Here is a 14,331-nt window from a genome sequence, read left to right as displayed (position 1 = left end):
AGCAGCGGCTCTACTCCGAGCTCCTCCCGGATGGCCGAGCTCCTCACCCTATCTCTAAGGGAGTGCCCGGCCACCCTACGGAGGAAGCTCATTTCAGCCGCTTGTATCCGTGATCTCGTTCTTTCGGTCATGACCCAAAGTTCATGGCCATAGGTGAGGGTAGGAACGTAGACCGACCAGTAAATTGAGAGCTTTGCTTTTCGGCTAAGCTCTCTCTTCACCACAATGGACCGGCACAGCACCCCCATTACTGTGGCAGCTGCACCGATCCGTCTGTCGATCTCCCGCTCCATTCTTCCCTCACTCGTGAACAAGACCCCGAGATACTTAAACTCCTCCACTTGAGGCAGGAACTCCCCTCCAACCTGAAGAGGACAAGCCACCCTTTTCCGGTCGAGTACCATGGCCTCGGACTTGGAGGAGCTGATCCTCATCCCAGCCGCTTCACACTCGGCTGCGAACCGCCACAGCGCATGCTGTAGGTCTTGGCTAGAGGAGGCCAGCAGGACCACGTCATCCGCAAAAAGAAGAGACGAAATCCACTGGTCCCCAAACCAGACCCCCTCCGGCCCTTGGCTGCGTCTAGAAATCCTGTCCATAAAAGTTATGAACAGGACCGGCGACAAAGGGCAGCCCTGCCGGAGTCCAACATGCACTGGGAACAGGTCCGACTTAGTGCCGGCAATGCGGACCAAACTCCTGCTCCGCTCGTACAGGGACCGGATGGCCCCTAATAAAGGGCCCCCGATTCCATACTCCTGGAGCACCCCCCACAGGGCATCACGAGGGACACAGTCGAATGCCTTCTCCAGGTCCACAAGCCTGGTTAATAATGTAAATTTCTTTGAATGGAACTGAAACCCCAGATGATAATTTGAGAAATTCAAAAAGTGAGCCTCTGTTTTTGTTTGTGTTTTTTTTACACACCGCAGACCCAAATAAATGTTATTTCAAATTGATATAGTTCACTCATCGTCAGCATGATAATCAGCAAATAATTTTAACCTTTTTGATTGCACAAGTTTGAATTTATTGTGGATTACCACACACATTATATACAAAGTCCTAAACAGTCCACTAATTTTTGGTTAAATTTTTCTTAGCAAGTTCTACCTCAATCACATACTTTCTGTAGTCATCAGTCAGCTTTTGTTATAATTCTGGCAGAATATTTAACCACTCTTTTTGCCAGGAGAGGCAGAGTTCATTTAGCTTGGTTGATCTTTCTGCATTGACCTTGATTTTAGGCATATTACAAACATTTTCAATAGAGTTTATGTTGGGGTTATTCCGAAACCAGTGTGGATGAATGTTTGGGATTGCTGTTCAGCTGTGGCCGAGTTTCAACCATCTGACCCAAACCGTAAACATCAGATTAAAAGTAAATGTCTTGGAGCAGTGGTGGCCAAACCTTTTGCCATCAGGGCCAAAATTGGCAAGTTAATTGCAATTGCCTGACACAAAATTTCATTTTTTTAATAAAAAATGCAAAAATACAATACAGAAAAAAAAAAAATGAAACTATGACAAATCAAAAGCTACACATTTTTAACTTGGATTTAGTTGTTTTTTTTCCAGCCAAAACATTCCAGATCAAACATCAGAACTAGTTTGGCAATGGATAAAACAGGCTGACTTTATGCCAGCCGTATTGAACATTTATGTTTCAACCAATTAAAATGAGCCCTTTCAGTTTTGATAAGAGCACTCAAATATCCAGCCAGAATTATGCCGGGAGCTTGTTGAGGTGCAACGTTAAACTAAATATTCATGGGGGTGTATGTATGTATATAAACCTGTAGGTTAATTGTAATCCTGTGTAGATTACAGAAAGTCCAAAAATGAATTTTAACTTCTGGACTCAGTTGTTATTAGAATTCAGGTTATTCAAGATTTTTCTTCTTCCTGCTGCCCTCTTACTTGTATACAGTAAGTAGTGTAAGCGTATATGTTTGTGACTTGTGATGAAATTTGCTAAATCAAGTGAATAAACTGATTGATTAAAAGTCATTGAAATAGTTTGCTTTATAATTATTTGGACATGGAAAACAAAGCTTTAAACAATTAACAAAACACACAGACTTATATGACGTCTATATCTATGATGACTGAACATAAACCTCTAACCAGGGCTGTGCATTTATGGCTTCAGTTGAGTTTAAATTGTTGAACTATTTATCTTTATTGGTACTTCTGTTCATCATCTTTGGAAGAACAATAAAAATGTTAAAGAGAACAATTAAGCATTTTCTGGAATTGAGTTTCTTCTGGTCGGATGTGGACTGTGTCTCAATGCCAGTGACCCTCAATAAGCAAGTGTAAAATGTAAATGTGTTGCAACCCTCTTGCCTTTTCTTAGAAACTTCTAGTTTGTCAGTCTCTGGAAAAATGCTGCTCTATGGTATTTCAGCGCTTAGGTGTGTGCAAGAATTTCGCAATCAAGAAAACCCCTTCTCGAAATGTAATATTTTAGCAGAACTGATGCAGAAGAGCCACATATCTCTGCAACAGCCAGAAGAGCCACTTTAAACTCTACCTTGAGGTTTTACGTTGTGCTCAGTGTTTCACATATCCTTATCATGGCCATAAATATTATGGTCTTAATGCTTTTAATAATTTATTTGAACCGTTCCTTTTACAGGATAGAGCTCAAAAAGGATTTTTAAAGCGTTGGTTGCATATGTTTCAGGTTGTGGAAATTACACCTACTGGGTCAAATCTTTACTTACAACCGAACAAATTTTGGGTTTATTGTCTCTTAACAAGTGACACTTGAACCACAAGCTTCTGCCATAATTGTGGCTGGATATTTGAGTGCTCAACTGGACTTAAAATTGGTAAAGTCTTTTTTTTTAGTTAGAGAGCCTGCATTCAGGCATAGTCCAAAACATTTCAGTAGGGTTGAAGTCAGGCCTGTGGTCTGTCAACAATATTTTGAAGGAACTTAGAGAAAAGTCATTTTGTCATATATTGCTGCGTACTTGTCAGACCAATGTGCCTAACAACGCTAGGAAACATGGTGAGTTGCAGAGCTTTCTTTAATTATAATAATAATAAACAGGAAAAGACTTACGGTACACAGACTGGGTAACAGACACGGAGCAGGCAGTATTCAGGAGGAACCAGTGGAGAATAATGAAACCAGAAAGTATAAATACTGAGGTGGGGTGGAGACCACTGAACAATGAAAGCTAATCAGGGGAAAATCAGGAGCAGCTGATGGAAGAGAGTGACTGCAGGCAACTGAAGGAGGGAGGCTAATAAATACTAATGAGCAGGGAGTCCAGGGAAGTACCAGAAACATCTAAGTGAACAGAAATCTGTAAACAATGGGACTACCTGAAGAACATAAACAAAGAGGACAAACTAAAACCTCTAAACACAGGAATCCAAGAAAGAAATCTAAACGATATGAATAAACTGAAATAACAGCAACTGAAGAACAGGGCAGTGCAGAAAAAGCAAACAGGACTCAAACTGAAAAACCCCTAACACAAAAAGATTATGACACGTTTTTGTGAGTGAAAGGACCTTTCTGAATTTCAAATTATTTCACTAAAGAATTCGAGATATATGGTAGTCATTTAATATAAACCGGACCAGATCCAGTAAGACAGTAATTTTTGGTTCTACAATATAAAGCCATCCATGACAGTAGCATTCATTAATGAATCGTTTCTAAGAAAATATCAGTACCATCATTTTATTTTCATGCATGTCTTGGACTGTTTATGACTGCAGTTGTCTAAATAGATGGAAAGCTGAGACGTATTTGGTAAATCTCTTTGCTAACCTGTCCTGTGAACTGGAAAGATGTCTCTTTAAATCTTTGCAAGAGTGAAAGAATGAGGTAAAGGAGATTTTATCTTTTCACTGTTGTTTCTATTTTCCTTACTGTTTAAGTTTCAATAACAGAACGGTTCCTTATTTTAAAGAAGGCTGGCATCCTTAAATACATTTTGTTCCATCGCCATAAAGGTTTTAATTCGCAAACTTCAATTAATGTATTCTTCCATGCTTACAGGGTGGCCGATCACTTAGTTGCTACTTATGAATATATTACATAGTACATGGTTACATATTGTAGCCTTCTTTATATCCGGTCTTAGCACTTACTTTCTCCTGACCTCCATTCTGTGTCTGCTATTTGCTTCACTGTGAACATTGCCCTTATTAATCAAGCTGCTTGGCAGGTGCGTGTGAAGAAATGGTAGTTAAGAGTCTGGAGGAGGAGGAGGGCCACGTGGAGGTGCCTGACTGTATGCATGTGTGAGTGGTAATGGTAAAGAGCAAGCCAGCTGTTGCTCAGCATCTAGTGACCCACGGTTGTGTGAGCAGGGATAAATACAGATGCTAGCATTTCCCCATCTACTTAATGTGAACTTATAGCATAATGGAAACTGCTCCATCACATGGGAAAGAAATGGGAAAGAGAGGAGGAAATTATTCCACTGGAAAGATTTTGGGTAGGAGGTTCAGTTGGGCTGGTTGCTTTAAACTTTATCCCCCTAAAAGTTTTTCATGTTTCTTTTTTTCTGATTAAGTCCACCAGGAATTCATTAATGGCAAGATTTCATAAGACTAAAGTTTCTTACGTACCAAAATAATCATTTCAAATAAAATGTTTTCACTGCCCCAGTAAAATTTATGAGCTTTACAACATTGTGTTATAGGGTCTAGGTCCAACATCACAAGTTCTACTTACCAAGTGCAAAGGTCAACAGTGTCTAAAGCAACTAGTTTAGGTGACTAATAAACTAAGCACATGAATATCTAACTAGATGGTAAGGTAGATAGTGAAAAGGCAGCTGGTTAGCTTGGTAGCTCGTTTGTTACTTAGCTGGCTAGCTAGATAAACAAATAGCAAGTTAACATGCTGGTAAGCTAAACAAATGAGACAGACAGACAGACCGACAGACAGAGTTGACTGACTAGTTAAATTACTTGGAAAGGCTTGGAAATCTGATTGTGACCTTCTCTGATTCTCACTCCAAATCCGCTATGAAGCTAAATGTTTAAATGATAAAGATAAGGTTAATACCTGTAGGACTGGTACTTCTGAATTTAAATCTTCAAGTAACTGATGTTCAACTGAGCCACTCATCCCATTAGTTTTACAAAATACGTGAATATGTGAAATTTGAAAATAAGGTCAGAGTAGCTCAAATGCTTGAACAACGGTTCAAACCATTATAAAAATGGTTTGAGCACCCAATAAGGATGCTTCAAAGGTTTTGTTTAGGACAGCCAACTGGGGGGAGATGGTTCTAACCTGAATATGTTGGCAGATTATATCTCCAATGCGCCTCTGCAGATTTTAGAGATTGGACGTTTAGCAGGACTTTGAAGCCACATGTTCTAAAACAATGAGATCAGTTTTTTTAACCTTATTCTGTTTTCTCTTTAGTTTATGTTTTCTCTGTTAGTTTTTGTTATAGTAGATTTTTGATGGAGCTAAACATTGAAAAGTAATTAACTAGGTTCAAGAAAGCAGATGGATAGACTTAGAAAAAGGTTTGAAATAAAGAGACCCGCCCAGACTAGAGGGGTAGTTCCTCCTGTGAGGTTTTGGTCTGCACCGGGCTCTGTGACATGGAGGGGAAGAATCCAGAAGATATTCTTACCGGAGGTCCAACCACTGTTTTTGGCATCTTGGCTGCCTTCTTATCAGAGGTGTGGACTGTGACTTGATGACTTGACTTGAGTCACAGATTGATGGTTACATTAGAAAAGACTTGTGATTTGACTCTGACTTGAATACTAATGAATTGTGACTTGACTTGGACTTGAGCATCTTTACTTGAAATAACTGGATGCTCTCATTAAAGTAAAAGATTTACCGTGCAAAAAATAAATGCCTCTTGCTTTCTAGCAGTGCTGAAGCATATTTTTCTTTTCTGTTAGCAGCTTTAAAGAAGAATGGTTCTATAAATAAAATAATTTTTATTTGATAAGTTTAATAAAAAAATAAGTTTTTCTCACTAGTTAATGGTGTGTGGAATTATGACACTATCAAGTATATTATGCTTTTTATTGGCATTTAAAACTTGTTTTATGATTGCCTTCATCCATCTATTCATTTTCTTTGCTACATTATATTTAGATGGTAGTAAGACAGTTGGGTTAGGAAGCCTATCCCAGCTGACAACAATCAAAAGTAGGGCACGACCTGAAAACATTGCAGAAAGTTGCCCTTCCACTGCAGTTTAAACATTTATAGAAAGCATTTGTTTATATTCTTTTTGACATTTAAACAAACACTTGTTTTGTGTGTGTTTAGTATTTCAGAGATAGCTCATTATGACTTGTTAATGACTTGAAATTTACACCATAGGACTTGGACTTGACTTGGAACTTGCTAGTCTTGACTTGTGACTCAACTTGGGACTTTTGACTTGGGAATTAATGGCTTGGTCCCACCTCTGCTTCTTATTTTTTTGTTCTATTTTTTTGCAAAAACAGTATCCATAAACATGTCTCTTAACCCATAAGTGTTACATTAAAATATAGGTTTGCCTTCAAAGCCTAAGTAGCCTTTGAAAAAACACTTCAGTCATCTTGCCATCATGGTAAGGTCCTCTGACCGTTTTTATAAATCCCAAATCAAGTTGGTTATGTCCTACACTCTTGAGCTTTCACAATTGAAGCCAGCATTGAATGAAGCTCAGTGGGGTCTATATAGAGGCTACATTAAAATGTACTATGCTGATGACCGTTGCTTCATAACCTCACACAGTTCAGGGACCTGCTCTGATTTGTTTGCCACACTTCGCCATGCTAAATCACCGCGCTGGCAAGAATTAATGCGTGTCAAATCTTGCAACATGGCGGCTCTGGTGTGTTTTTGCCTGATCACCAGTTGGCCAGATGGTGGCTCAGATGGTAATTGCTACATCAAAACTTTAAGCTGCTAAGCTGGCTAACAATTACACAAGTCAAACCCTAATGTACTGTCACTTCCTCGCCTGGCGGCTTAAAGTAGAATCAGCTTCAGAGCTTCAAGAAAACCCACAGAGACGGCCACAAGTCTCTGTGCTGGCTGTTGGCTCAAAAAAGTTTCAAACCACAGACTTAATTGAGTTGCTGAATCTTGCCTCTTTGGAAATTATGACTCTGGGAACCTACTGCTACTGGTGTACATTAGTCCACATCTGTTATTCTGGAGACCTGCACCAAAACATTTTCTCAACAGGCATGAGGAAATAAAAAATTCAATACGTAAAAAAGCCCATAAGGTTTTATTTAAAATGCAATCATATCACACATATTTCTGTTTTTCTGTAAAAGCATCTAAAGTACATTTTTTGTAGACTTGATTTTTGGCATTTAATCACTGCCTTTCTTCAGTTCTGGAAGTTGCATCTTTTTGTTTTTTGGTTTCAGCTTGATTCTGTGAAACGTAGAAGGTCGTCTTCCCTCAGTAATGAAGCTTTTCATCCAGTTGGTCCACTCATGAGCAGAAGCTTTATGGTGGTTCATTTGCTCTATAGTGCCATCAAGTGGACAATAAATGTAAAATAGGCAGAGTGATTATAATAAAATTTATTTATTTTTTATTTCAAAAATAACTTTTCTGCTGTGCTGGGCCTCAGGCAGAGAAGATTTTGCCTGCTTTAGAAAATAGCCAGAAAAGCAACAAACTGGCGATCAGTCATGTGGTACAGCTAGCTTCGCACATAAATCTTTTATAAACACCTTTATTTTCAATTAAACAGTGGAACTGAATGTAAACAATTTTGGTGAAGCAAATTTGAACGTGCTCAATTTCCAAGATCTCCCACATTTGCTATCTCCAGAAGTGTCTGGGTCATGTGGCATGTGACATGAAATAAAGACCTTAATTTCCTGTTGTTAAATCTGTTAACACAAACCTTTAAAAGTCGTTATCTTTAAACGACAGCACAATAAATGCCTTGTGCAAGGACTTCAGGATTCTTTTATAGCTCTCCTTTGGTGAATCATCGCCTTTCAACAGCAAATTTCACATCTCAAAGTTGCAACATTTACACAATGATTTATAAAAATATGTGCTTAGTGAATTCCCTCCTCCACATGTTTACATTCTAAAGCAACAAAATGTGACATACGTAAATTTCCACATGTCGTAATAGGTTTACCTTCCATCTTGGGTTTTGTCTTGCCTAACTTTTTAAGACACCTGCTTATCAGTTTTATTGTAAGAAGCATCGTTAAAAGCAACACTGTCCCAGTCTGACATTCCAGTAAGATTGTTAACCAAACCTCCTATAGGCTCTTCCAAAGCAGCCTTTATAAGGGGTACTTTCCCTTCCTGTTGGAGTCCTGCTACAGTAAAGATGGGTTGCAGACGCACAGACTGCATCTCTCGGCCTCTGTCCAACCTTTTTGAGAAACTCGGATCGTTAGTTGGCTCTTGTCCATTTTATTTTTTTGTTATTCCTATTTTAATCACAGCATCACTTAGTGGGGGCTTTATTTTCCTTAAAGATAGAGAGGACAATGATCTTGAGAGACAGTTTACCCCCAAGAAAGGACCCTCAAAGGCAACAAGGGCTTTTGTTAGAGAGAACTTTCCTTACAATGCTTCCATGTTTTCTGAAGACAGATTGTATGACAAGGGGAACTTTGCATCCGTCATTGTTGTGTCAAACAACAGCGACAATATTTTGAAAAGTCCTGCCTTGGAGGACATTGTCAGACTCAACGAAAAGATTCTGAATATCACTGTGGACAACAGGAAGCTGGGATTCAGCGAGGTGTGTGCCAAAGCCCATGAAAAGTGTGTCTCAAACGTCATCCTGGAAATCATCGGCTACAATGAAACCAGCAGAACCAGCATCACCTATCCAGAACATAGACATGAGTCCAATTTAGTCTTTCTGGGCTCTGCACTTGGTGGAGTTCTGACAGATGCCAGCAGCACCATCCAGGCAGCTCAAGCTGTGAAGCTCTACTACTACTTAAACAACCAAGAAAATGCAGCTGAGATTTCGAAGCTATGGCTGAAACAATTTAAAGCTCTGCTATCAGATGAGATGGACAGGAAACACATTGAAGTATGTATTGCTTTCATTTTATTTTTTCACATAACGTCTAGCACACACAGCGAAGATGTGAACCTAAACCTGCCTAACTGCTTTTCTTCAGGTTACTTCAAATGTGCTTGCAGAAACATTAGAATGGTCAACTATTTCATATTCACACCTGTTTTTTTTAATGAGATGGGACAATTTGATTAGGAGTGGTAAACTTATTTTGTTTTACTTTTGAGTCTGAAAGCATTGTATAAACAGAATATAGCTTTCAAACAAACTATCAAGGGGAAAAAAGCTATCCACGCTAAACCGGTCCTGTGTAAAAGTGTTATTATCTCATTATATCAGGTTATAACTGTGACTAACCACATTTTTCTGGAGAGCTGAGCTCAGTTTCACACCTGCTAGACCTGTACAATAAAAAAAAATCACTTAAACACAACCTATCTGACAACACAAAGTAGGCAAAAAATCTCAAAGATCGAGCAGCAATCTAACAAATTTAAGAACAGATGGAAAATAAAGTCATTGACATCTATCAGTCTGATGGCAGGTACAAAGCCCTTTCTAAGGCTTTTGGATTTGAGTCAACAACACATCCAGAAGGTCACAAAAGAACCAGCCAATCATCTAAAGCACTGCAAGCCTCACCTACCTGCAGTAGTTCAGTAAGAGTTAAATAAAGGAGACTGGGCACAAATGGCATCCATGAGAGAGTTTCAAGGTCAAAAGCACTGCCCATGTTTTCCTAAAACTTTTAGTGATCCCCAAGACTGCCACCTAGTGGCACAGTTGTTAGCATTGTCGCCTTGCAGCAAAAAGGTCCTGGGTTTGAATCCCGGCCAGCATTTTCCTGCATGTATATTGCATGTTCTCCCTGCATGACTTCCTTTCACAGTCCAAGAAATATGCATGTTTGGTTGATTTTTCTCTTTCAGAGATTTCCATATTTAAAGCCCGCTGAATAATGATTCTACCATATTTTCATAGTCAACTTTTGTATTAATTTGGAAATTTTAGTCTGGAAAAGTCTGGAAATTTGAAATATAACATGTGTAGGTACCCTGTCATTATTTCTCTTTGTTGAAACATATAATCCACCCCCAATTCTCCTCTTTCTCTAATAGAAATTACTCAGTGGAGCAGTGAAGAATTTACCCTTCAGCTTGATTTAATGGATTATGAGACTGATTGATGATTGTATAAACGTTACTACTGTGAACTGAGTTTTTAGCTAAAAGCCGTTTTGAAATTAACTTGTTAATGTTTTATGTCAAACTGAGATATTTTTTATTTTTTTGTATAGATTCGACTAGAGACATACGAAGAAATGTGCTGTTAGTTTATTAGGCTGTTTTAATTTTCTTTAGGCTCCAACTGGACAATATACTGTGATGAGTAAAAAGCAGCCAACATCCAAAGAAAACCTTCAGTTGTTCATAACATTTGAAAAATACCTTCTAATGTTCATAAGAAACCCAGAGTTATTTGGTTGTGATATAACAAACCTGGCCAGAACAGCTGTTTAGACATATCTATTCAGTAATATATTTTAACAGTTTAGAAGCTGTGCATTTGTGAGGAAAACATTAACTTCCAACACTTGATAAGAAGCATGTAGGTGTATTTTTACACACACATTGTTCTTTGTTTTAGACAACTTCCTGCAATCCAAACCATGTTGTCGCTGTGGTGCAGCTTAAATCACGACACTTGTGGGAAACATGATTTTCTTTCTGCTGTGCTGCCTTGCAGGTCTCTTTCTACACCTCTAAATCCAAGCAGGAGGAGATCGACAGCCACACCGTAGACGGATTCCCTTTATTCCTCATCACTTATGCCTGCGCTATAAGCTTCTCTGTGTTATCCTGCCTGAGGTAAGAACTGATCAGTGACTGTCTCACAGAGCTCTCGACACCGAGCCGTGTGCAGGACACAGATAGCTGTTATTTATCAGTTTGAGCGATGCGAGAGTGACACACGCAGACTACACAGAAAACACTGAATAATTTCTGACTTAATAGGCTCAGAGATGAGCCACTACTAATAAAAATGCCTAACTTAGTATGTTTGTGCAAGGGGAAAACAGCATCAAATGTTTTATTGCAAAATTCATAAAGAGTACAGTGAGTACTATTTAATTTGTAAATCTTTGCAGGAAACTAATGTGAAATTTTATTTTCTTTAGCTTATTTTAATTTAATTATCTACTGATCTCTAAAATTTACTTTTGTAAGTGTTATTAAACATTTAACATTGCTGAACTCAACTGATCTACCATTGTTAGTGGTAACTTTTTTTAAAATGTAATACAGAAATAAGAGTTCAAGCCAAATTTGCCCTTTTTTATTTCTTAATCAAGCATTTTTAATAAACTATGTTAGGCATAACTAGTTATAGATCTAGTTATCTTGTTGCGTTTTACCTAGTGCGTTTTATCTAGTGGTCTGAAACAATCACGCTCATGATTATTTCATCCTCGTCGGCAGATCGGACCACGTCAGAAACAAAATGTGGGTGGCTGTCATTGGCGTTTTATCCTCTGGGCTGGCAGTTGTCTCATCTTTTGGCTTGCTGCTTTACATCGGAGTGCCGTTTGTCATAACTGTGGAAAACTCTCCTTTTTTAATACTTGGTGAGGAAAAAAACAAAAAACTGTTCTTTAAAAAAAAACAAAAAACATTTGGGCAGATGCTAAAACATATACATTATTTCATTTTTTTTCCCAGGAATTGGTCTGAACAACATGTTCATCATGGTGTCCGACTGGCAGCACAGCCACGTAACGGACCCTGTACCAAAGCGGATGGCTCACACTTACAAAGAAGCAGCAATGTCCATCAGCATCACCGCCTTGACGGACGTCCTCAAGTTCTTTATCGGCGTCATGTCCGACTTCCCGTCGGTTCAGTCCTTCTGTCTGTACACCGCCACCTCCATCCTGTTCTGTTACATCTACACCATGACCTTCCTTGGCGCATTCATGGCTTTAAACGGCAGGCGGGAGGCTAGCAACAGGCACTGGCTAACCTGCATGAAAATACCAATGGAAAAATCTATTGAGCAGACTCACATGTACAACATCTGCTGCGTGGGAGGAAGTTATGATAAGCTCACAGGAGCGGAGAAAAAACAACCGGCAAGTAATTTCTTTAAGGATTACTACGGACCATGTTTGATGAAACCGGGAGTCAAAGGTGTGGTCATCATTATCTATCTGGCGTATTTAGCAACAAGTGTGTTTGGATGTTTCCATATTCAGCAGGGGACTGAACTTTATGATCTGGTAGCTGATAACTCTCATGTTACGAGATTCAACTTTAAGGACAGGCAATATTTTTATAATTATGGCCCAGTTGTCATGGTCATTGTAAAAGGGGAAATGGCATACTGGGATAAGGCCAAAAGATCTCAACTTCAGGCGTGCATAGAAGGCTTTAAGGAGCCCCAGTTTGTTGACAGGGACATTTATACGTCTTGGCTGGACTCTTACTTATCATACGGTCAAGAGAAACTTTTAAACCTTGACGATAAAGATGTTTTTCTCTCATATTTACCTCAATTTTTTGATTTACATCCTTTTTTTAAGCAAGATGTGAACCTGACCGGAGATGCCATCCATGCGTCTCGGTTTTTCATACAGACTGTTAATATTACTAAAGCCAGCGAGGAAATCGAAATGCTCAAAGGCCTTAAAGCTATTGCTGGCAGTTGCCAGGTAGCCTCTTTGTTGGTCTACAACCAAGAGTTCATCTACTATGACCAGTATGACTTCGTGGTGAAGAGCACCATTAAAAACGTTGTAGTTATCACGGCCGTAATGTTGGTTGTCTCTCTCCTGCTGATTCCCAACCCAGTCTGCTCCTTGTTGGTCACTTGTTCAATCGGTTCAGTAACTGTTGGGGTGAACGGGTTCATGGCCCTCTGGGACATCAGTTTGGACTCCATATCCATGATCATTTTCACCGTCTGCATCGGCTTCACTGTGGACTTCTCCGCTCACATGTCCTATGCCTTCGTCTCCAGTGAGAAGCCCCATCCCAACGACAAGGCCGTGGACGCTCTGTCCAGTCTGGGTTACCCCATCATTCAAGCCGCCTTGTCCACGGTTTTAGGGGTGTCGGTGTTGTCCATGTCAAAATTTTATACCTTCAGAGCCTTCTTCAAGATCTTTTTCCTGGTCATGTTTATTGGGATGCTTCACGGCCTCGTTTTCATGCCAGTCTTTCTGACAGCGAGTGCATGCAGCTCAGATAAAGACGAAAATCCAGAGGGAGTTTTAAAGTCTAGTAAACTTTGACCACTGGACGAATGGTCTGACATTTTAGTCTTAAATGTTTGTATTTTTATGTACCAAAATGTATGAAAAGCAACCATGTCTACTGTATGAATGTATACGTTTTTTTTATTTGATCTCTGAGATTTCTGAGATTGATAATCAGTTATCTGGTATTTTTCTAAATATTTTTTATAGCATTTAATTCAACTGTATCATTCTGTGTTTCTAATGTTTATACACTTGTATAATAAATAAAAGAGGCAAGCTATTTATCCATCTTTTCATTTTGTCTACCTGCTTACCCTGTGGGGTGAGTATTGGATAAACCCTACTGTGTCAGTCCATCACACGAACATCACAGGATCAACCCCACAACAACACAAACAAACCCACATGATTTCACATCATCAAGCACGTTTTAATGTCAGACAAAGATAACCCGAGGTAATATAAAAACATGGTTTTAGAACTGATGATTGCTTTAAAAAGGAAAAAAAAGCCATGCAAAACAACCCAACCCAAGGCCAAAAAGTATTTACGTATTTCAACCCACTCTTAGTCTTGGGGATCTTTGTTGGGATCTTTTTGATCAGCAGTGGTTCTAAACCTTGGATCTCTCCCAGGGATGCAATTTTACCCCATTTGTTTTTCTTATTGTCAAATCATGAACACTGACTTAAATTGAGACAGGAGAGGTCTGCAGTACTTTAGATTATGTTCTTGTCATGATTCCAGCCCTTCAGCTCCACCTTGACTGTGCTGATTACTCATTGCCTTCACCTGCACTGGGCTGCTCCTATTTAATCAGCTGCTCGTCACCAGCTCAGTGCGAGATCGTCTGTTGCCTCTGTCACAGCTTTCAAGCCTTGATTCATGTTTCAAGAGAGTTTTTTCTGGTTAACGGATCCTGCCTGTTTTTTGACCACAGATTTCTGCCTAGTCCTTCTGCTGTTCAGAAAAGTCCTGACCTCACGTTGCTGAAACCTGCCTGTCTCTGACTCTGTCTCTGGATTACTGGACTACCTTTGCCTGAAACCC

At 39.3% G+C, this 14,331-nt stretch overlaps 1 protein-coding gene across 1 annotated transcript; it reads left to right on the top strand.

Annotated features, from left to right (window-relative positions):
• The first annotated feature begins 697 nt into the window (after nt 1-697).
• On the top strand, nt 698-13,561 carry ptchd3a (patched domain containing 3a). The gene is made up of 4 exons (XM_047349700.1): nt 698-9,035; nt 10,770-10,891; nt 11,504-11,649; nt 11,744-13,561. Exons 1-4 carry the CDS (start codon nt 8,316-8,318, stop codon nt 13,312-13,314), a joined length of 2,559 nt encoding a protein of 852 aa, XP_047205656.1. The 5' UTR covers nt 698-8,315; the 3' UTR covers nt 13,315-13,561.
• Nucleotides 13,562-14,331: the final 770 nt, after the last annotated feature.

The sequence above is a fragment of the Girardinichthys multiradiatus genome, chromosome 21 (assembly GCF_021462225.1).
Source record: "Girardinichthys multiradiatus isolate DD_20200921_A chromosome 21, DD_fGirMul_XY1, whole genome shotgun sequence".
Classification (NCBI taxonomy): domain Eukaryota; kingdom Metazoa; phylum Chordata; class Actinopteri; order Cyprinodontiformes; family Goodeidae; genus Girardinichthys; species Girardinichthys multiradiatus.
This window is presented reverse-complemented; position numbering and strand designations above follow the sequence as displayed.

Coding starts and splice junctions, on each gene's coding strand:
- ptchd3a (XM_047349700.1), top strand. CDS start 8,316: ATGGGTTGCAGACGCACAGACTGCATCTCTCGGCCTCTGTCCAACCTT. Junction 10,892..11,503: donor TCTGTGTTATCCTGCCTGAG/GTAAGAACTGAT, acceptor CCTCGTCGGCAG/ATCGGACCACGTCAGAAACA. Junction 11,650..11,743: donor CTCTCCTTTTTTAATACTTG/GTGAGGAAAAAA, acceptor TTTTTTTCCCAG/GAATTGGTCTGAACAACATG.